We start from the raw sequence: 21,237 nt of genomic DNA, 5'->3' as shown, positions 1-21,237 counted from the left end.
GAGAGAGAGAGAGAGAGAGAGAGAGAGAGAGATGTCTTACTATCATTTTCTATTTTCTTCATATTCCTTTTTGAGACAGATCTCACTCTGTCACCCAGGTTGGAGTGCAGTGGTGTGATCTCAGCTTACCACAACCTTCTCCTCCTGGGTTCAATCAGTTCTCCTGCCTCAGCCTCCCAAGTAGCTGAGACTACAGGTGCCCACCACCATGGCTGGCTAATTTTTGTATTTTTAATAGAGACAGGGTTTTGCCATGTTGGCCAGGCTGGTCTTAAACTCCAGATCTCAAGTGATCCACCCGCCTTGGCTTCCCAAAGTGCTAGGATTATAGGCATGAGCTACCGCACCTGGCCTAGATTCTTCATATTTCTTATGCTTAGGGTTCATTGATCATGGATCTGCAAAAATTTAATGTATAAGGTTTATAACATCTGTGAAAGTAAAATGTGTGACAGTAGCACAAAGGCCAAGAAGAGAGAAGCAGAAGTATATTGTTTGATTCTTAGACTATATATGAATTGTTATAATATCATTTGAAGGGACACTATGATAAGTTAAAGTTGTATACTAATAAAGCCTAGCAATTCCTAGGTTAATACAACAGTTATAACCGATAACTCAAAAAGGAGATAAAATGGAATTATAAAAAAATTCCTGGCAGGTATGGTGGCTCTAACCTGTAGTCCCAGCTACCCTGGAGACTGATACAGAGAGAGGATTGCTTGAGCCCAGGAATTTGATGCTGCAGTGAGCTATGATCACATCATTGCACTCCAGTCTGAGCAACAGAGACCCTGCATCTTTTTTAAAAAGGTGGGGGGTTGGCTGGGCGCAGTGGCTCATGCCTGTAATCCCAGCACTTTGGGAAGCCAAGGCAGGCAGATCACCTGAGGTTGGGAATTTGAGACCAGCCTGACCAACATGGAGAAACCCCTTCTCTACTAAAAATACAAACTTAGCCAGGTATGGTGTCACATGCCTGTAATTCCAGCTACTCAGGACGCTGAGGCAGGAGAATCGCTTGAACCTGGGAGGTGGAGGTTGTGGTGAGCCAAAATCGCACCATTGCACTCTAGCCTGGGCAACTAGCAAAACGCTGTCTCAAAAAAAAGGGGTGGGGGGCAGGGGTAGAGAGAGAAAACACATTTTAAAACTTAAAAAACAATTTCTAATTCAAAAATAGAAAAGAGGAAAAAGGAAACAAAGAATACAAGCAATAAATGGAAAAGAGATAACAAGATGATGGATTCAAACCCAACTATAGCTATATTCATATTACATGTAAATGATTTAAACAACTGCATATAAGACAACCGCACATCTTGGCTCTTCAAACACTTCCCTCTTGTAATGAGTTTGCATCTTAAAAATCTTGCCCTAAACAGTGAGTCAGCCTTAGTTCATGTGTTAATGCCTTCTGAGGTTTGTGAGGGAGACTTCATTTATGGGTATAAAGCCTCCCTTTTTTCTGTGATCACTTTCCATAATGCCCCAGTGCCCACTGGGTAGGAATTTTAATCCTCACACTTAATACCATGTGTTTATCCCACAAGAAAGAGGATGAAAACAAAGAAAGATAAAGGAAAGTCCACATTCTGGTCTCTTTGGCCTTGGTTCAGGAGACAAGAAAGGTTAAGCAGTGGTTCTTAATGGGGTAATTTTGAATGGGAAGTTCAGAGATAGAAACCATTTCAGGGGCCTGCCTTCCTTTGTTTAAGAGAATAGGCTTGGAGACAAGTTTCCTTCTCAATCTGAGTATACTCAAATACTTCGTAGAAAATATTCTCTTGTATATACTTCTAGCACGTATCACATTGTATTACAGTTTGCTGGTTTTCATGTCTGTCTCCCACACTGTAAATATGATAAACTTGAGGATAGGTATTATCTGGATATTCATCTTGGTACCCCCAGAACTGAGAACTTAAAACAGTGTTAACCTGTGGTGCCACTCAAATCTATGATCATGTGAACCAGATGAATAAATAAACTGTTCCAATGTTATATCTGTGGCTCACACTTATTAAACCCAGAATAAATTTCCGGGGATCCTAGTGGATCTATATCTGGTGCCTCACACCTGTCTTCAATGTGGAAAAGGCGTAATATGTAACTGCATAGAACATTTATTTATGGGAGTGTAAACGAGGTCAGTGTTATGTTTGTTTTATACAAGTGAATACATAGTCATAAGATACTAAAATTTGGCAATTTTCTTTAGCAACTATACATATTTCTATATGGACCTTTGGGTCTGCCTCTGATATTGTCAACTTGGGAGCAGCCAATGACTACTTTCTTCAAAGATACCTCTTCTTTAATTGACTGGAAAAAATACCATTTGTGTATGGTACCCAATTTGGATCTCAATTTGGATAGAGGTATATCTTCCATCTCTCTGCACAGGAGTGAAGAAACTTGAAGAATATTAGAGAAATGAAAGGAAATATGAATAGAAAGTATACATAATTTTTTATTTTATTTTATTTTTTGAGATGGAGTCTCACTTTCTTGCCAGGCTGGAGTGCAGTGGCATGATCTTGGCTCACTGCAACCTCCAACTCCCTGGTTCAAGCAATTCTCCTCTCTCAGCCTCCCGAGTAGCTGGGATTACAGGCACACACCACCATGCCCAGCTAATTTTTGTATTTTTAGTAGAGATGGGGTTTCACCGTGTTAGGCAGGATAGTTTCAATCTCCTGACCTCGTGATCCCCCCACCTCAGCCTCCCAAAGTGCTGGGATTACAGGCATGAGCCACCATGCCTGGCAAAAGTATATATAAAAATATGATCCAGAGAGGCCGGGTGCGGTGGCTCAGGCCTGTAATCTCAGCACTTTGGGAGGCCGACGCAGGCAGATCACGAGGTCAGGAGATCGAGACCAGCCTGACCAACATAGTGAAACCCCGTCTCTACTAAAAATACAAAAATTAGCTGGGTGTGGTGGCATGCGCCTGTAGTCTCAGTTACTCGGGAGGCTGACACAGGAGAATTGCTTGAACCCAGGAGGCAGAGATTGCAGTGAGCCGAGATGTTGCCACTGCACTCCAGCCTGGGTGACAGAGTGAGAAAAAATAAAATTTAAAAAAATCTGAAAAAAATAAAATAAAAAAAAATATGACCCAGAGATCTGATGGCCTAGTTTGGGGTTTGGGGGTCAGGGTCTGGCCAAGCGTGAGAGACCACTTGAAGTGAGGCAAATAGGTGTCAAACCAGGCAAAGCTCTTTCAGAGCTTGTTTTGGTGTTGCATGTTTTTGTTGTTGTGGTGGTGGTGGTTGTTGTTTTATGGAGTCTTGCTCTGTCACCCAGGCTGGAGTGCAGTGGTGCAATCTCAGCTGGCTGCAACCTCCTCCTCCTGGTTTCAAGTGATCTTCCTGCCTCAGCCTTCCTAGTAGCTGGGATTATAGGTGCCCGCCACCATGCTTGGCTAATTTTTTTTTTTTTTTTTTTGTATTTTTCTTAGAGACGGGATTTCCCCATGTTAGGGCCAGGCTGGTCTTGAACTTCTGACCTCAAATGGTCCACCTGCCTTGGCCTTCCAAAGTGCTGGGATTATAGGCGTGAGCCACCACGCCTGGCCTGACATTGCATGTTGATACTAGTTCTCCTCTTACTTCCTCTGCTGCCTCCTCTATTCTTGGTCTTTCTGTTAGATACTTGTTCAGAGGATTTCTAATGTACCTAATCTGTCAACTCTGGGCCTTTACAAAGGTGAGTAAGGGAGCAATGACACCTCTGAACTACTGTGGAAGAGAAATGCTTCATAATGAACTGAGAAAATCCATATAAAATTTCTTAGAAACAATTAAAACACATACAAATGCAAGACATAATACTATTAGGCCTAGGAAGCTGGCTGTAATATTCATGTAAGTTGTAACCACACCAGCTTTGGGTGAATCATGCCAAAAGCTGGAAGGTTAATAACTGAGCTAATAAATAAAACTGGGAAATTGGAATATGCAGCCATGGGTTATATCTAGGAGGGCTGCAGTTTTGAGATTGTTTTAGCTAGAATCCTTTGAAATTTAGAAGGTAGTCTGGTCGTTTGGCTCCTGAGGAAGATGACCAGTAGGGAAGAGGTATTCTGCGGCTGGTATAAGAAGATTGAAGCCTACTGGGATAGGGCAGTATCTTAGAATAATAGACTCTTCACCTATGAAGGAAGGAAGCCTTGGGATAAGATTCTTTGTTCTTGAGTGGGTAGTTATTCCAGAAGAGGGTGTCCTTAGACAGGGTCTCTGTAAATGATAGTTTTATGGGAAAAGAATATTTTGTCTTAACAGACAGAATGTCATGCCATCAGGATTTCGAATAGAGAGATGACTACTGAGTTTCTACGGATCTCCATATCTCCTTTTCTCATTCATTTTTGTTTTCAGGCTTTGCTGATTTAGTTTTTTGCCAATTCATGGTGCCTGAACTTTCTCAGTTAACTTTGGAAATGAATAATGTAGAAAATGTCCCCTCATCTCCCTCCCTGATTACTCTAAAGGACAGAACCAGGATCCACATGGAGGTACTTCTCTATATGGATCTGAAATATAAGACTATCCTGATTTTATTCTAAAGGATCAAGGTGCTAGAAAGTGACCACTAGACATTGGATTACTTGTGGATACAAATATATAGTATTGGGGATAAGAGCACAGATTTTGGAGTCAGTCTAGCAAAATCTAGAACTCAGTTCCCCTACTTATTAGCACCTTACCCATTGGGCAAGGTATTTAACTTATCTGTGCCTCTTATCTTTAAAAGGACATACAAGTAAGGTCCTATCCGATAATGTTATTGTGAAGTCTAAATGTTGAAATAGTACATAAGCATTTGATATAGTACCTGGCCTGTAACGAAAGTTAGCTGTTATCATTACACTCAGGTGAATCTAACCTCTTACCAGCCATACCTGCCTTAGAAAGTTGTACAAGGAATCAGTGAATTTATTGTGTAGTGCTTCTCAGTAAATGTAAAGGAGTGCTGTTTGGTTTGCATTTTACACACCTAGTTACTATTTAATGTTCTTCCTGTGCATCATTATGATTTGCTTCCATCATGTGGACAGATAAACAGGTTCAGGAGGGGAAATGAGTGTTTGAATTTAGATCTCCTATTCTCAGATCATTCTTTGTTCAGAATACAGGTTCTGTAGTCACTTGGCATTTTGAGGGCTTTACGTATCTTAGAAATTCGTGTATTATCTTGTCCTCTAGATTTGTTGCTTCCAGATGTGAGTTATCAGGTGGAATCCAGAGAGGGGGATCAATCTCAGAATATGGACCTTCAAGGACAAACTCTGCTGCTTTTTCTCTTTGTGGATTTCCACAGTGCATTTCCAGTTCAGCAAATGGAAATCTGGGGTAAGTATAAGAGAATGGGGTTGCCAGCTTGAGTATGCCAAATGCTAGGAGAAAGGGAAGATTTGTATAATGCATACATCTAAATTAGATATATTTCTATAGAATAAAGTTCAATGAAAAACCTTGCTTAATAAGTTAAATAAATATATCCTGTAGAAAAGATTCATATATTGATGCATCACTTAAATGACAACATTGCTAGGTCTGGTTGGTCAGACATCAGCAGCCGTTGGTATTGCTCCCTAGGGATCCATGGTTCTCAACGTTAGCCACATAATATATTACCTGGAGAGCATCTAAAATGCTCACTCTCCAGGGATTCTGATTCAGATGGACTGAGGTGGTGCTCAGGTCTCAGTATGTTTTTAAAATTTTTTAATTTTTAGAGTTGCTCTGTCATCCAGGCTGGAGTGCAGTTGCATGAGCGTAGCTCACTGCAACATCAAACTCCTGGGCTCAAGTGGTCCTCCTGCTTTAGCCTCCCTAGTAGCTGGGCCTACAGATGCATGCCACTGCACCTGGATAACTTTTTCAATTATTTTTTGTGGAGATGGAGGTGTTGCTTTGTTGCCCAGGCTGGTCTTGAACTCCTGGCTTCAAGTGATCTTCCTGCCTCAGTGTCCCAAAGTGCTTGTCCATATGTTTTTAAAGCTTCTCAGACCAGGCGTGGTGGCTCACGCCTGTAATCTCAGCACTTTGGAAGTCCAAAGTGGGTGGATCATTTGCAGCCAGAGGTTTAAGACTAGCCTGGCTAACATGGTGAAACCCTGTTTCTATTAAAAATACAAAAATTAGCCGGTGTGGTGGTAGCTGCTTGTAATCCCAGCTATTCGGGAGGCTGAGGCAGGAGTATCACTCAAACCCAGGAGGCAGAGGTTGCAGTGAGCCGAGATCACACCACTGCACTCCAGCCTGGGCAAGACATTGAGACTCTGTCTCAAAAAATAAAATAAAATAAAATAATAAAATTGCTTCTCAGGTGATTCTGATGTACAGCCAGCCTTGGGAACTTTTCATCACCATACTGCCTTTCTAGGTGGATTAAAAAAAATGCACACCTGTCCTTACTCAGGTATGCAATGAGGAACTTTGGTGTTTATTAGATGGGTGATAACTTGTTATCACTCAGAGAGGTTCTCTATGATAAAGATAAAGTAGTGGTTTCATTTTCTGGTCCATGAAACATGCATCAGAATCACCTAGATCATCATCATCATCTTCATTATTGCAGAAACAAGGTATTCTGTGTTGCCCAGGCTGAACTCCTAGGCTCAAGAGATGCTCCCATGTCAGCCTTCCAAAGTGCTGGGATTACAGGCATGAGCCACCATGTGCGGCCTCAAGTGATTCTTAAATAGTGAAATTTGAAAACCACTGAGCATGAGCAGGACTTGGCTTCTGCATTTTAATCCTATAAACCCTGGGACATAAATTTAAGTATTTCTCAATCCCCTCCTAATCTTTGAGGAAAGTTACAAGGAGAAGTGGAGATTATACAAGTTTGGAAAAGGGTTCATAAGCCTCCCTTTTGGTGCTTCTGATGTGTCTCTCTGTTCTCCTTTCTCTATGGCCCAGTGTGTTTTTGTGGGACTGTATGCTCCACGCACTCCAGTGCTATTTGGTGTGGCTCTGCTTCCACTGAGTCATAAGAAAAAAGAGACTGCTTACAACCCCAGACCAAAAGAGATCATGTCGACTAGGTGTCAACTATTTATTGAACAAACCATTGTCGGCTGTGGTATTCTTCCTGCTACCTTCCTTCTGAGCCTCTCAGATGTAAGATAAGGCTTCCTTTTCCTTGCTTCTTCCCAGCACATGCTGTATACACTGTAGGAGAGAACTGTTTTCTTGGGCTCTGGCTTGCAGCTCTTTGAGTAGCTAGTGGTCTTTGATGCCCCGCTGTTCCAGTGATTAAGGCCAGGGGAATGGGAAATAGAAGATGCCCAAACTAATGTGAGGATTCCTAAGGCTGTTCCCTGTAGCCTATGCTCACATAGAGGCTGGTAGGAGCGACAGCTTATTATTGTGGAAAAGATAACAGGGTGGAATCAAGAGACCTGGGTTAAATTTTAGCAGATACCAACTTCTTCAATGATTTTTGGAAAGCATGTCATGTAAATCTGAGCTTCCCTTTTCATATCTTTAACATGAGATTGTTAGGCTAGGCCCCATCAAAGGCCTTTCCAGGTCTAAAACCCTCTTGAGACTGAAGATCTGCTACCTTCTGATGGTTTTTTTTTTTTTTTAAGGTCTGCCAGAGGTAATCCTTGGATAATGCAAGCCTGATACCATGTTCTGAGCCCTACTGAACATTCCTTAAGAACTCAGATTCCTCAGAAACACATTGTTATCATTCTGGATACACTGTGATAATTTGTACACTTCTGTTTAGCTTGATTCTGAAGGCCTGCGGTATTGTAGTCATTGTACTCAGTATTGGATTTAAAAGAAGTTCATCAATGTAGTGGTAAACACAGTGTCTTACATCTTACACATCTGGTAGTTTAGGGTTAGCCTCTGAAGATGATGCACAGTGAGGGGAGGGGAGGTAGATATAGATGTAGTGATAATTTTGCCTTTTCTTCCCCCCTTTTCTTTCTCATATCCTTAAAAGCTTTCTCTAGAGCCTCTTCTTTTAGGAACCCGATTGTTCAAAATTAGTGTGTCTTTAAGAAAAATCCATGTGTCTTTAAGAAAATCACTTAATTGGCCATATGCCCACCTACCTTGTCATGGTAACTTTTTTGTGATTAACTCATTTTTTTTTCTTGTGACTAAGTCATTATTTTCCCCAATGTCAAAAAAATTTGGTGGTCAAAAGTTTTAGGAATGAACTTTGGCTTTTAAATTAAATGTCTGCTTTCAAAAGAGATCTGATTTCTTGAAGCTATTCTTAGAACCAAACTATGGAAAATAGCAATCTAGATGATATATTTACATAGCAATAGCAATATTTTCCTGTTGAATATTGCAGTGTACATTTCAAAACACTTCATAGGCCAGGCACCATGATTTGGCACCTGTAATCCCAGTACTTTGAGGGGCCAGGACTGACTGAGCCATTCAAGACTACTTGGGCAACATAGCGAGACCTCATCTCTACATATAATTTAAAAATTTAGCCAGGTGCGGCGGCTCACACCTGTAATCCCAGCACTTTGGGAGACTGAAGCAAGAGGATCACCTGAGGTCAGGAGTTTGAGACCAGCCTGGTCAACATGGCGAAACTCTGTCTCTACTAAAAATACAAAATTAGCTGGGCGTGGTGGCGGGTGCCTGTAATTCCAGCTACTTGGGAAGCTGAGCCAGGAGAATCACTTGAACCCGGGAGGCAGAGGTTGCAGTGAGCTGAGATCATACCATCGCACTCCAGCTTGGACAATAAGAGCGAAACTCCATCTTTAAAAAAAAAAAAAAAAAAATGGCCAGGCATGGTGGTGATGTACACCTGTGGTCCCAGGTATTCAGGAGGCTGAGGTGGTAGGATCACTTGAGCCCTGGCTGGTGAGGCTGCAGTGAGCCGAGATTGTGTCACTGCCCTCCAGGCTGGACAACAAAAAAGTCCACAAAACACTTCAGGTACATTATGGCAGTTTATCTACACAACATACCTGTGAGAACAGGTGGTATAAAGCCATTTTCTATACTGAAGAAAAGACTTCATCACCACTAGTTGGTGGCAGAGTTGATCCTAGAATCTGTGTTCTCCTTGACTCTAGCTCCAGAATCCTTTTGAGCTTACCACATATTACCTTCCCTACCAGGAAAGCATCATGGTGTGTTGTGGTAGAAAATGTTCTTCTGACTTGCATTTTTAATACAGTCCTGGAAAAAGCCAGCCAGTTTTAGGCTGCTTCACCATAGAATTCCGAACACTGAAAACAAAGAATAATCAAGAAGGATTTTCTCCAGGTGACCTGTAAAGTAAATTTGGCTTCCTATGTCTGATGCATCAGAATCATTAAATGGTGGCCTATTGTTTGATGGCATAATTTTTTTGCCTATGGCTCTCACATGTTAGCTTTTCTGAATGAGGCTGAGCAGTGCTGCCTGTGGTTACTTTAACAGAGATAATCCTGCATTTCAAAATACCTCATACGAACAGTTCTGTGTCATTTTTGTGAATTTTAACCTTTTCTTTACCACAGCACATCTGAAAGCACAACAGTGACGCTCACACAGGCATGGAGGAGGGTTGGACACACTCTATAGGATGTTTGCTTCTCCCTTTCTCCTCCCTTCTGGGAGTCACTAGGATTCTCATTTATAGTATGTGGTATATATTTCTGCTATGAATTAAACAGGATCCCTCACTTGTTTCTTTAAAAGTAATGTCATTCTTCACCTTAATTTTTCTGAGCTTTCTTTTATTTATAAGTGGGAATTGGGTAGGTTTGTTTCTTGAGAGATTTACTCTAAAAAAGATATTTGTAGATATGTAGGGGTCTCTTCTTCCAAGAGGCATCGTTCTCACTCCCAGTCCTGACTCAGAACACATGAACAGCAATCTTGAGGTAGTTATCCTTGCTCATGGTTAATCCTAGAATAATGCAAACCTGATACCATGTTCTGACCCTTATTGAACATTCCTTAAGAATTCAGATTCCTCAGAAATACCGTGTTACCATTCTTGAACTACTGTGTTAATTTGTTCAGCTTGACTCTGAGGGTCTGCAGTATCTCAGTTGTTGTACTCAGTGTTGGATTTAAAAGAAATTCATCAACGTATTAGTAAACAAGTGTCTTAAATCTTACACATCTGGTAATTTAAGACTAGCCTTTGAAGAAGATGCACAGTAAGGGGAAGTAGATATTGTGATAATTTTACCTTCTCCCTCCCCTTAGGAGTCTATGCTTTGCTCACAACTCATCTCAATGCCATCCTTGTGGAGAGCCACAGTGTAGTTCAAGATTCTATCCAGTTTATTGTGGACCAGGTCTTGGAGCAACATCACCAGGCTGCCAAGGTAATAAGGAATTCACAGCCTCCTTTCTCCTATTCTCTAAGGAAAAGACAGCAAGCATATAATAGCAGGCAGGGCCCAGGAGCCCTTGCCCCCTTAATGCCCCTTCCTCTCCTCTTCTGTCACCGGGGGTGATCTTGTAACACTGCATCTAGCCTACAACTCAAACTTTAGCTTAGATGGATCACTGTAACCAGCTTGCTTAGTCTTGCCTCCTAGTAGGTGTGTTTGGGTAAATAGGGAAATAGATAATAGGTAAAAATGGCTGATAGCACACCTCTTCCTTGTCTATATAACCTCTTCCCCTTCCCACCCCACACAGACTTCTGGAGCTGCTGCTTCAATGTATCTTACATTCTTCCCCCATTTTCCTAATTGTTTACACCACCACTTTCTCTTCTTACTTGATTTTCTGAATCCATCCATCCTGCGTACTTTTGGTAACACATTTCTTACCTCATATGGCCCCCTTTTCAGGTAAAAGACAACCACACTAAGAGAGGAGAACTGAAAGTTTTTTTTTTTTTTTTCCAAATAGTATGTTTTCTTGACCAGTGTTCTTATTGCTTGTCTTCTCTAAATGTGTCTGTGCCAATAAGTCATCTCTGTGAAATGAGAGAACATTTAAAATTTTTATTTTAATCCCTAAGTGTTATGATATAAAAATATGTGAAGAGCTCAGTAACTTTTATTGATGGAGAGGAAGAATTGTTGAAATCCTGCTCTGATGGAAATGTGTGGCCCCTCTGGGATTCTCTAAACCACATCTTGGAATTCATGCAAGTCTCCCCCTTACTTGTTATGTTTCCCAGGCTCAGCAGAAACTACAGGCCTCACACTCAGTGGCTGTGAACTCCATCATGAGTATTCTGACTGGAAGCACTAGGAGCAGCTTCCGAAAGATGTGTCTCCAGACCCTTCAAGTTAGTAGGAGATTGGGATGAGGGATGCTTAAAAGTGCCAGGGTTTTGGCTGGGTACGGTGGCTCATGCCTGTAATCACAGCACTTTCGGAGGCCAAGGTGGGAGGATCGCTTGAGCCCAGGAGTTTGACACCAGCCTGGGCAACATAGAGAGATCCTGTCTCTACAAATAATTAAAAAATCAGGAGCCAGGTGGTGACTCACACCTGTAATCCCAGCACTTTGGGAGGCTGAGGTGGGCGGGTCACCTGAGGTCGGGGGTTCTAGACCAGCCTGACCAACATGGAGAAACCACATCTCTACTAAAAATACAAAATTAGCCAGGTGTCATGGCGCAACCTGTAATCCCAGCTATGCAGGAGGCTGAGGCAGGAGAATCGTTTGACCCAGGGAGGTGGAGGTTGTGGTGAGCCAAGATCACACCACTGCACTCCAGACTGGGCAACAAGAGCAAAACTTAATCTAAAAAAAAAAAAATCAGCCAGGTGTGGTGTGAACCTAGGATGTTGTGCCTGAGCCATGATCACATTAATGTACTCCAGCCTGGGCAACAGAGTGAGACCTGTCTTTAAAAAAAAAAAAAAAAATGCTGGGCACAGTGGCTCACACCTGTAATCTCAGCACTTTGGGAGGCCGAGGCAGGCGGATCACAGGGTCAAGAGATCAAGACCATCGCCAACATGGTGAAACCCCGTCTCTACTAAAAATACAAAAAAAGTAGCTGGGCGTGGTGGCACATGCCTGTAATCCCAGCTACTCGGGAGGCTGAGGCATGAGAATCACTTGAACCCAGGAGGCTGAGGTTGCAGTGAGCCAAGATCGTGCCACTGCAGTCCAGCCTGGGTGACAGAGTGAGATTCTGTCTGGGGAAAAAAAAAAAAAAAAAAAGACTGCGGGCAGTGGCTCATGACTGTAATCCCATCACTTTGGGAGGTCAGGAGTTTGAGACCAGCCTGGCCAACATGGTAAAACCCTGTCTCTACTAAAAATACAAAAATCAGCTGGCTTTGGTGGCAGGTGCCTGTAATCTTAGCTACTTGGGAGGCTGAGGCAGGAGAAATGCTGGAACCTGGGAGGCAGAGGTTGCAGTGAGCCTAGATCATGCCATTGCACTTCAGCCCAGGCGACAACAGTGAAACTCTGTCGCAAAAAAAAAAAAAAAAGGCACCAGGGTTTTAATGACATTCTACTGTTTATCTTTTTAATATGTACAGTGTTTTTAGAGACATTATTTTATATGCTCCAATGTGATACTACATAGTACCAGGCCTAAGTTTTAAGAAATATTCATTGAATAGTAGTATGTTTACTGTTTTACAAATGAGAAAACAAGTTATTTAAGATTTCTGCTTTCTTTTGTTTTTTTGAGACCAAGTTTTGCTCTTGTTGTCCAGGCTGGAGTGCAGTGAATCTCAGCTCACTGCAACCTCTGCCTCCCGGGTTTAAGTGATTAGTGATTCTCCTGCCCCAGCCTCCCATGTAGCTGGGATTACAGGCATGTGCCACCACACCCGGCTAATATCTTGTATTTTTAGTAGAGATGGTATTTCTGCATGTTGGTCAGGCTCGTCTTGAACACCTGACCTCAGGTGATCTGCCCACCTCCCAAAGTGCTGGGATTATAGGTGTAAGCCAACGTGCCCAGCTGATTTCTGCTTTCTTTTGGTCACACAGTTAAGAACAGAGCTAGGGCTGGGTGCGGTGGTTCATGCCTGTAATCCCAGCACTTTGGGCTGAAGCAGATGGATTGCTTGAGGTCAGTTCATGACCAGCCTGACCAACATAGTGAAACCCTATCTCTACTAAAAATACTAAATTAGCTGGGCATGGTAGTGCATGCCTGTAGTCCCAGCTGCTTGGAAGGCTGAGGCAGGAGAATTGCTGACAACCGGAAGGTGGAGGTTGTAGTGAGCCAACATCGAGCCACTGCACTCCAGCTTGGGTGACAAAGTGTGACTCCACCTTGGAAAAAAAAAAAAACAGAGCTAGGACTAGATCAGTGATTCCTTATTCCTTGTTGAAGAATGCTATCTCATGGTGACAGAGTACACTGTAGATAATTGAGCAACCTTAATTATTACATGTATGTGGTATCAGAGGCTCAGGTTCAAATCCTGACTCATTTACATACTAGTTGTGTTTAGGCCTAAACACAATTTGAGACTTGTCTACAAATTGGAAAAAATAATAATACCTCACAGTTATTATGAAGGTGAGAGCTAAAGTATGCTATGGTCTGAATGTTTATATGTCCCCAAAATTCCTATGTTGAAATCCTAACCCCCAAACTGATAAAATTAGGAGGTATGAGGCCTTTGAGAGGTGATTTGGGTCATTAGGCCCTTATGAATGGAATTAATGCCTTTTGCAGAGGCCCTGGGTTGGGTGTGGTGGCTCATGCCTGTAATCCTGGCACTTTGTGAGGCTGAGGCAGGTGGATCACCTGAGGTCAGGAGTTTGAGACCAGCCTGACCAACATGGTGAAACTCCATCTCTACTTAAAAAAAAGACAAAAAAATTAGCCATGCGAGGTGGCAGGTGCCTGTAATCCCAGCTACTCAGGAGGCTGAGGCAGGAGAATCACTTAAACCCGGGAGGCAGAGGTTGCAGTGAGCTGAGATCGTGCTGTTGCACTCCAGCCTGGGCAACAAGAATGAAACTCTATCTCTAAGGGGAAAAAAAGGTCCCAGAGAGAGCCTCACCCCTTCTGCCATGTGAGGACAGAGAGAGGAAGTGGGCAGCCTATAGCCCAGAAGAGGGCCCTCACCAGAACTTTACCATGCTGGCACTTTAATTTCAGATTTCCAGTCTCCAGGACTGTGAGAAATAAGTTTCTATTGTTTATAAGCCACCCAGTCTAGAGTAATTTGGTATAGCAGCCCAAATGGACTAAGACAATGTCAAAGTGCATAGCATGTGGTAGATTCTCAATAAATGTTAGTTTTTTTCCCTTCCTTTAGGAATGTGTGCTGACCAATTGATATTATCAGTGGGCAACATATCACTCCATATTTATTGCTTCATTTTTTTGGTACAGTTTTCTTGAAAAGCTAGTATAACACAAAAAATATTTTAAAATAACAAAATTTATCACTATAATTTTTAATTTTTGCTTATCTCATATATACATGTAACCAAAGCATTCTATGTTTATATATAATTTGAGATTTTCCCCATTTCAACAGTCTTAGACTTTTTAGTTAACTAATATCCCACTGTATTGTTTAAAACCAATTTAATAAGCCATTCCTCTGTTAGACATTTGTTTACATTCTTGCTATATAGTATTTCAGTTAATACTTTTATGTAATATCTTGTTTCTTTTGAAGTATCTTCTAGAACAAATTTCTACAGAAGTTATGAGTCAAAGTGTATAACATGTTTATAAGCTAGTGCATTTTATCACAGCTTCAACTTTCTGGGTCATGTGGATAGCACAGGGTAGTGAGAAGAACACTAAGTTGGGAATTGTAAGGTATGCATTAAAGCCCTAACTTTGTACTAACTAGCTGTGAGTTCTTGGGTGGGTCACTTCTCCTTTTTGAATTTCAATTTTCTCATCCTTAAAACTAGTGTGTTGTATTAGGCGATTACTCTGGTCCCCTTTAATTCTAACATCCTACAATTCTATATTTAAAAGTAGAAAGCTGTTACCTATTTCCTGTGGGTGAAAATTTATTGTTTCTTCCTCTCCTCCCTAAAAGACTCATCAGAACAAAAGGTCTCATATCAGCTTCAGTTACGCAGTAGAACCTGTGCTGTCTTGGAAACTCTTCTTATAGAAAAGAAGTTTATATAACCCCTTCATGAGCAGATGGATCTCTTGGATATTTTCTCCTATAGAGATGGGAGAAAAGGCTGGGGGCGGTGGCTCACGCCTGTAATCCCAGCACATTGGGAGGCCAAGGCGGGTGGATCACGAGGTCAAGAGATCGAGACCATCCTGGTCAAAATGGTGAAACCCCGTCTCTACTAAAAATACAAAAAATTAGCTGGGCATGGTGTTGCGTGCCTGTAATCCCAGCTACTCAGGAGGCTGAGGCAGGAGAATTGCCTGAACCCAGGAGGCGGAGGTTGCGGTGAGCCGAGATTGCGCCATTGCACTCCAGCCTGGGTAACGAGCGAAACTCCGACTCAAAAGGGGTGGGGGTGGGAGAACAAAGGCCTTCTTTGAAGGATCTTGCTTAGGTGACAGAAGTGGGAAGACATGTAGGAGCCACAACTACCTGTCATACCAATTATCTCAGGCCTTCTTTTTTCCTCTCTTGCCTTTATGAAGACTAAGAAAACTCCTAACTTTAATGGCTTGCCCATTATCTGCCTCATCGTCTCCCTGTATAAACTTTCTGTGAGAGCTTCCCCCCTTGGTTTCCAGTACCGGAACTCAGCATGTTCTATTTCTGGCCCATTTTAGGCAGGTGACACCCAAGAGTTTGGGACCAAACTGCACAAACTATTTTGTGAGATCACTCAGCACCAATTTCTTCACCACTGCTCATGTGAGGTGAAGCAGGTCAGTGTAAATAATCAGTACTTTGGTGGGAATTTTCCATTTTGATATATGGGAATCCTGAATTGGAGGGGGGGTAGGTACAAGTATTTCAGACTGCATAATCTGAGGTTAGCCTTTCAGCAAGGAAGCCTGTGAAACAAAATCATCTGTCTTCTGTCTTTCAGGAATGACTATCCTATTTGTTGCCTGGTGTCCGATGTTTTGAAAGCCATTGTTTCATATGTTGTATCCAGGATTTTTGTTATTTTGGGTATGAGGGTAGATTCAGTCCCTGTTACTCCATCTTGTCCAGAAGACACTGTAGAATATTTTCTTTTCTGTTTTTTTTTTTCTTCTTGAGATGGAGTCTCATTCTGTTGCCCAGGCTAGAGTGTAATGGCTTGATCTCAGCTCACTGCAACCTCCACCTCCTGGGTTCAGCGATTCTCCGGCCTCAGCCTCCTGAGTATCTGGGACTACAGGCGCCAACCACCACACCCGGCTAATTTTTTTATTTTTAGCAGAGACAGGGTTTCACCATGTTGGCCATGATGGTCTCGATCTCTTGACCTCGTGATCCACCTCCCTCAGCCTCCCAAAGTGCTGGGATTACAGGTGTGAACCACCGTGCCCAGCCTACTGTAGGATATTTTCATCTTTAATCTTTCTTATTTATTCATCCTATATTTTTAGTTCCAGATAAGTCAATCCTACTGATTAGAGCCAACACAGCCAGAAAAGTGGGCTTCAGTTGCACCACTACTAACAGCTATACCTGGAATTTGTAGAGAAACAGAATTTCCTAGCTATAATCTCCCTTCACTCATTAGAGGAGACCATCACAAAACCAGTTAAAAGCTATTAGATCTCCTTCAGGGTAAAGATTCCAACTAATGAAACTCTAGATCTCCAGCATCCAAAAAGGTGAAAAGATAAAAGTGTATATATGTATTTATTTAAAAAAAAATTTTTTTAAGACAGAGTCTTGCTCTATCTTCCAGGCTGGGGTGCAGTGGTGTAATCTCGGCTCACTGCAACCTCTGCCTCTCAGGTTCAAGTGATTCTCCTGCCTCAGCTCCTCGAGTAGCTGCGACTACAGGCATGCTCCACCATGCCTGGCTAATTTTTGTATTTTTAGTAGAGACGGAGTTTCACCAGTTGGCCAGGCTGTTCTCGAACTCCTGACCTCAGGTGATCTGCCTGCCTTGGCTTCCTAAAGTACCAGGATTACAGGCTAAAACCACCATGCCAGCCCATAATTGACTTTTTAAAGCATAAATAATAACACTGTATTATAATGTTTATTACCATGGAGAAATAAAACATATGGCAATAATAGCAAAAGACCAGGAGGAAAGAAATGGAAAAATACTGTTGTAGGGTCTTATACTACATGGGGAGTGATATAATACTAATTGAAGGTAAACTGGTAAGTTAAAAATAAAAGGAACCAGCTGGGTACAGTGGCTCACTCCTGTAATCCCAGCACTTAGGGAGGTCAAGACAGGTGGATCGCTTGAACTCAGGAGTTCAAGACCAGCCTGGGCAACATGGTGAAACCCTGTCTCTCCAAAAGTAGAAAAAAAAAATTAGTCAGACATAGTGGCATACGCCTGTAGTTCTAGCTATTTGGAAGGCTAAGGTGGGAGGACTGCTTGAGCCCAGGAGATCAAGGCTGTAGTGAGCCAAGAATGTGCCACTGCACTCCAGCCTGGGTGACAGAGCGAGATTCTATCTCAAAAATAAGTAAATAAAAGGAACCATTCAAATAACACAAAAAGACCGGCGCGGTGGCTCACGCCTGTAATCCCAGCACTTTGGGAGGCTGAGGCGGGTGGATCACAAAGTTAAGAGATTGAGACCATCCTGGCCAACAGGGTGAAATCCCGTCTCTACTAAAAATACAAAAATTGCCGGGCGCGGTGGCTCACGCCTGTAATCCCAGCACTTTGGGAGGCCGAGGCGGGTGGATCACGAGGTCAAGAGATCGAGACCATCCTGGTCAACATGGTGAAACCCCGTCTCTACTAAAACTACAAAAAATTGCTGGGCATGGTGGCGCATGCCTGTAATCCCAGCTACTCAGGAGGCTGAGGCAGGAGAATTGCCTGAACCCAGGAGGCGGAGGTTGCGGTGAGCCGAGATCGCGCCATTGCACTGCAGCCTGGGTAACATTAGTGAAACTCCGTCTCAAAAAAAAAAAACAAAAAAACAAAACAAAACAAAAATTAGCTAGGTGTGGTGGCACACACTTATAGTCCCAGCTACTCAGGAGGCTGAGGCCGGAGAATCACTTGAATCCAGGAGGCGGAGATTGCAGTGAGCCAAGATTGCGCCACTGCACTCCAGCCTGGTGACAGAGTGAGACTGTGTCCAAAAAAAAAAAAAAAAAAAAAAAAAAAATGGCCGAATGGCCAGGCACAGTGGCTCACACCTCTAATCCCAGCAGTTTGGAGGCTGAGACAGGTGGATTGCTTGAGGTGAGGAGTTCACGGCCAACATTGTGAAATCCCATCTGTACTAAAAATAAAAAAAATTAGCCGGGCATGGTGGCTCGCACCTGTAGTCCCAGCTCCTTGGGAGGCTGATGCAGGAGAATTGCTTGAAGCCCAAGGGCAGAGGCTACAGTAAGCCAAGACTGCGCCACTGCACTCCAGCCTGGGGGACAGAGTGAGACTATGTCTCTAAAAAGAAAAAAAAAAAAAAAAAAAAGGCAGAAAATGAGGAAAAGAGAACAAAGAACACGTGAGGCTAATAGAAAACACTTATCAAGGTGATATATTTAAATCCTATCATATCAATTATTCCATTAAATGTTAATGGTCTTTCACAAGTGCAGTGGCTCACGCCTGTAATCCCAGCACTTTGGGAGGCTGAGACAGGCAGATCGCTTGAGTTCAGGAGTTCAAGACCAGCCTGGCCAACATGGAGAAACCCTGTCTCTACAAAATATTTAAAAAATCAGCTAGGCTGGGGGCGGTGGTTCACACCTGTAATCCCAGCACTTTAGGAGGCCAAGGTGGGTGGATCACTTGAGGTCAGGAGTTCAAGATCAGCCTGGCCAATATGGTGAAACCTCATCTCTACTCAAAATATAAAAATTAGCCAGGCGTGGTAGTGTGCCTATAGTCCCAGCTACTTGGGAGGCTGAGGCAGGAGAATAGCTTGAACCTGGGAGGCGGCAGTTGCAGTGAGCCAAGATTGCACCACTGCACTCCAGCCTAGACATCACAGACTCTGTCTTAAAAAAAAAAAAAAAAAAAAAGAAAAAAGAAAAAATTAGCTGAGGCCAGGCGCATTGGCTCAGCCTGCAATCCTAGCACTTTGGGAAGCCAAGGCAGGTGGATCACTTGAAGCCAGGAGTTTGAGACCAGCCTGGCCAACATGGTGAAATTGCTTGAACCCAGGAGGTGCAGGTTGCAGTGAGCCGAGATCACATCACTGCACTTTAGCCTGGGCAACAGAGTGAGACCCTATCTTGGGGCGAAAAAAATACATGATGCAGGCCAGGTGTGTTGGCTCACGCCTATAATCCCAGCACTTTAGGAGGCCAAGACAGAAGGACCACCTGAAGTTAGGAGTTTGAGACCAGCCTGACCAACATGGTGAAACCCCGTCTCTACTAAAAATACAAAATTTAGCTGGATGTGGTGGCGCACACCTGGAATCCCAGCTACTTAGGAGGCTGAGGCAGGAGAATTGCTTGAACCTAGGAGGTGGAGGTTGCAGTGAGCCAAGGTTGCACTACTGCACTCCAGTCTGGGGAACAGAGTGAGACTCTGTCTCAAACAAACAAAAAACATGATACGAGGGGCTGGGCATGATGGTTTTGTTTTTTTTTTTTGTAGTGTTTTTTTGAGATGGAGTTTCGCTCTTGTTACCCAGGCTGGAGTGCAATGGCGCGATCTCGGCTCACCGCAACCTCTGCCTCCAGGGTTCAGGCAATTCTCCTGCCCCAGCCTCCTGAGTCGCTGGGATTATAGGCACGCGCCACCATGCCCAGTTAATTTTTTGTATTTTTAGTAGAGACGGGGTTTCACCATGTTGACCAGGATGGTCTCGATCTCTTGACCTCGTGATCCACCCACCTCAGCCTCCCACAGTGCTGGGATTACAGGCTTGAGCCACCGCGCCCGGCCTTAGGGCTGGGCATGATGGCTCACAACTATAATCCCAACACTTTGGGAGGCAGAGGCATGTGGATTGCTTGAGCCCAGGAGTTCAAAACCAGCCTGGGTAACATGGCAAAACCCTGTCTCTACAAAAAAATAGAAAAATTAGCCAAGCGTGGTGGCACACACCTGTGGTCCCAGCTACTTGAGAGGCTGAGGTGGAAGAATTGCATGAGCCCAGGAGGCAGAAGTTGCAGTAAGCTAAAATGACGTCACTACACTCCAGTCTGGGTAGCAACGGGACCCTGCCTCAAAATACATACATACATACATACTTAAAAATACATAAAACTAATAGAACTATAAGGAGAAATAGACAAATCCAAAATTATATTTCAAGATTTCAACATAATTATCTGAATAATTGATAGGATAAGTAGAGACAGAAAGAACAGTGCTTTCAATCACTTTGACCCAATAGGCATTTGTAAAAACTCTGTTCAGCCACAGAAGAATATGCATTATTTTCAAGTGCACAAGAACTTTTAACAAGACAGACTATATTCTAAGGCATTAGATATGTCTCAATACATTTTAAAGTCTCTAAGTCATAAAAGTATGTTTCTGACTATAATAGAATTATTAAAGCAAAATCAGTAACAGATATCTAGAAAATTCCAAAATATTTGGAAATTAAATGACATATGTATAAATAACCCATGGATTAAACACAGAAATCAAAGGGATATTAGAAATAATTTAATTAAATGAGAAAGAAAATTATCAAAATTTGTGGGTTGTAGCTGATGTAGTGTTTAGAGGGGAAAATGCCTGTGTTAGAAAAAAGGCTCAAATCAATGACATCACTTTCCACCTTAAACTAGAATAAGAAGAGCAAATTAAACACAACTTAAACAGAAGAAATGAACTAATAAAGATCAGAATGGAAATCAGTAAAACAGAAACCAGAAAAACAATAGAGAAAAATCAATAAAAGTAAAAGGTGGCTCATTTAGAAGATTAATAGAATTGATAAACATTTAGCTAGACTAATCAGAATAAAAAGAATGAACACAAATTGCCACTATCAAAAATGAGAAAGGTAGCATCAGATATTAAAAGGATTATCAGGCCGGGCATGGTGACTCACCCCTGAATTCCCAGCACTTTGGGAGGATCTGGAGGTCAGGAGTTCGAGACCAGCTTGACCAATATGGTGATCCCTTGTCTTTACTAAAAATAGAAAAATTAGCCAGGCGTGGTGGTGCATGCCTGTAATCCCAGCTACTCAAGAGGCTGACTGAGGGAGAACTGCTTAAACCCAGGAGGTGGAGGTTGCAGTGAGCCAAGATCATGCCATTGCACTATAGCCTGTGTGACAGAGCGAG

At 42.6% G+C, this 21,237-nt stretch overlaps 1 protein-coding gene across 3 annotated transcripts in view; it reads left to right on the top strand.

Moving 5' to 3' along the window:
* The window catches only part of CUNH11orf80 (chromosome unknown C11orf80 homolog), a 106,682-nt gene that overhangs the window by 73,658 nt on the left and 11,787 nt on the right, over positions 1–21,237 (top strand). For all 3 annotated transcript variants that reach the window (XM_032282710.1, XM_032282712.1, XM_032282711.1), the window contains exons 9-13: positions 2,231–2,381; positions 5,213–5,359; positions 10,205–10,326; positions 11,136–11,246; positions 15,660–15,758. In XM_032282710.1, coding sequence (XP_032138601.1) covers positions 2,231–2,381; positions 5,213–5,359; positions 10,205–10,326; positions 11,136–11,246; positions 15,660–15,758 — 630 coding nt within the window. The remainder of the gene's footprint in view (positions 1–2,230; positions 2,382–5,212; positions 5,360–10,204; positions 10,327–11,135; positions 11,247–15,659; positions 15,759–21,237) is intronic.

Source organism: Sapajus apella, unplaced genomic scaffold (genome assembly GCF_009761245.1).
Source record: "Sapajus apella isolate SASKATOON/1434 unplaced genomic scaffold, GSC_monkey_1.0 scaffold14, whole genome shotgun sequence".
NCBI lineage: Eukaryota > Metazoa > Chordata > Mammalia > Primates > Cebidae > Sapajus > Sapajus apella.
The sequence above is the reverse complement of the archived record's forward strand: the minus strand, read 5'-3'. Positions and strand labels throughout refer to the sequence as shown.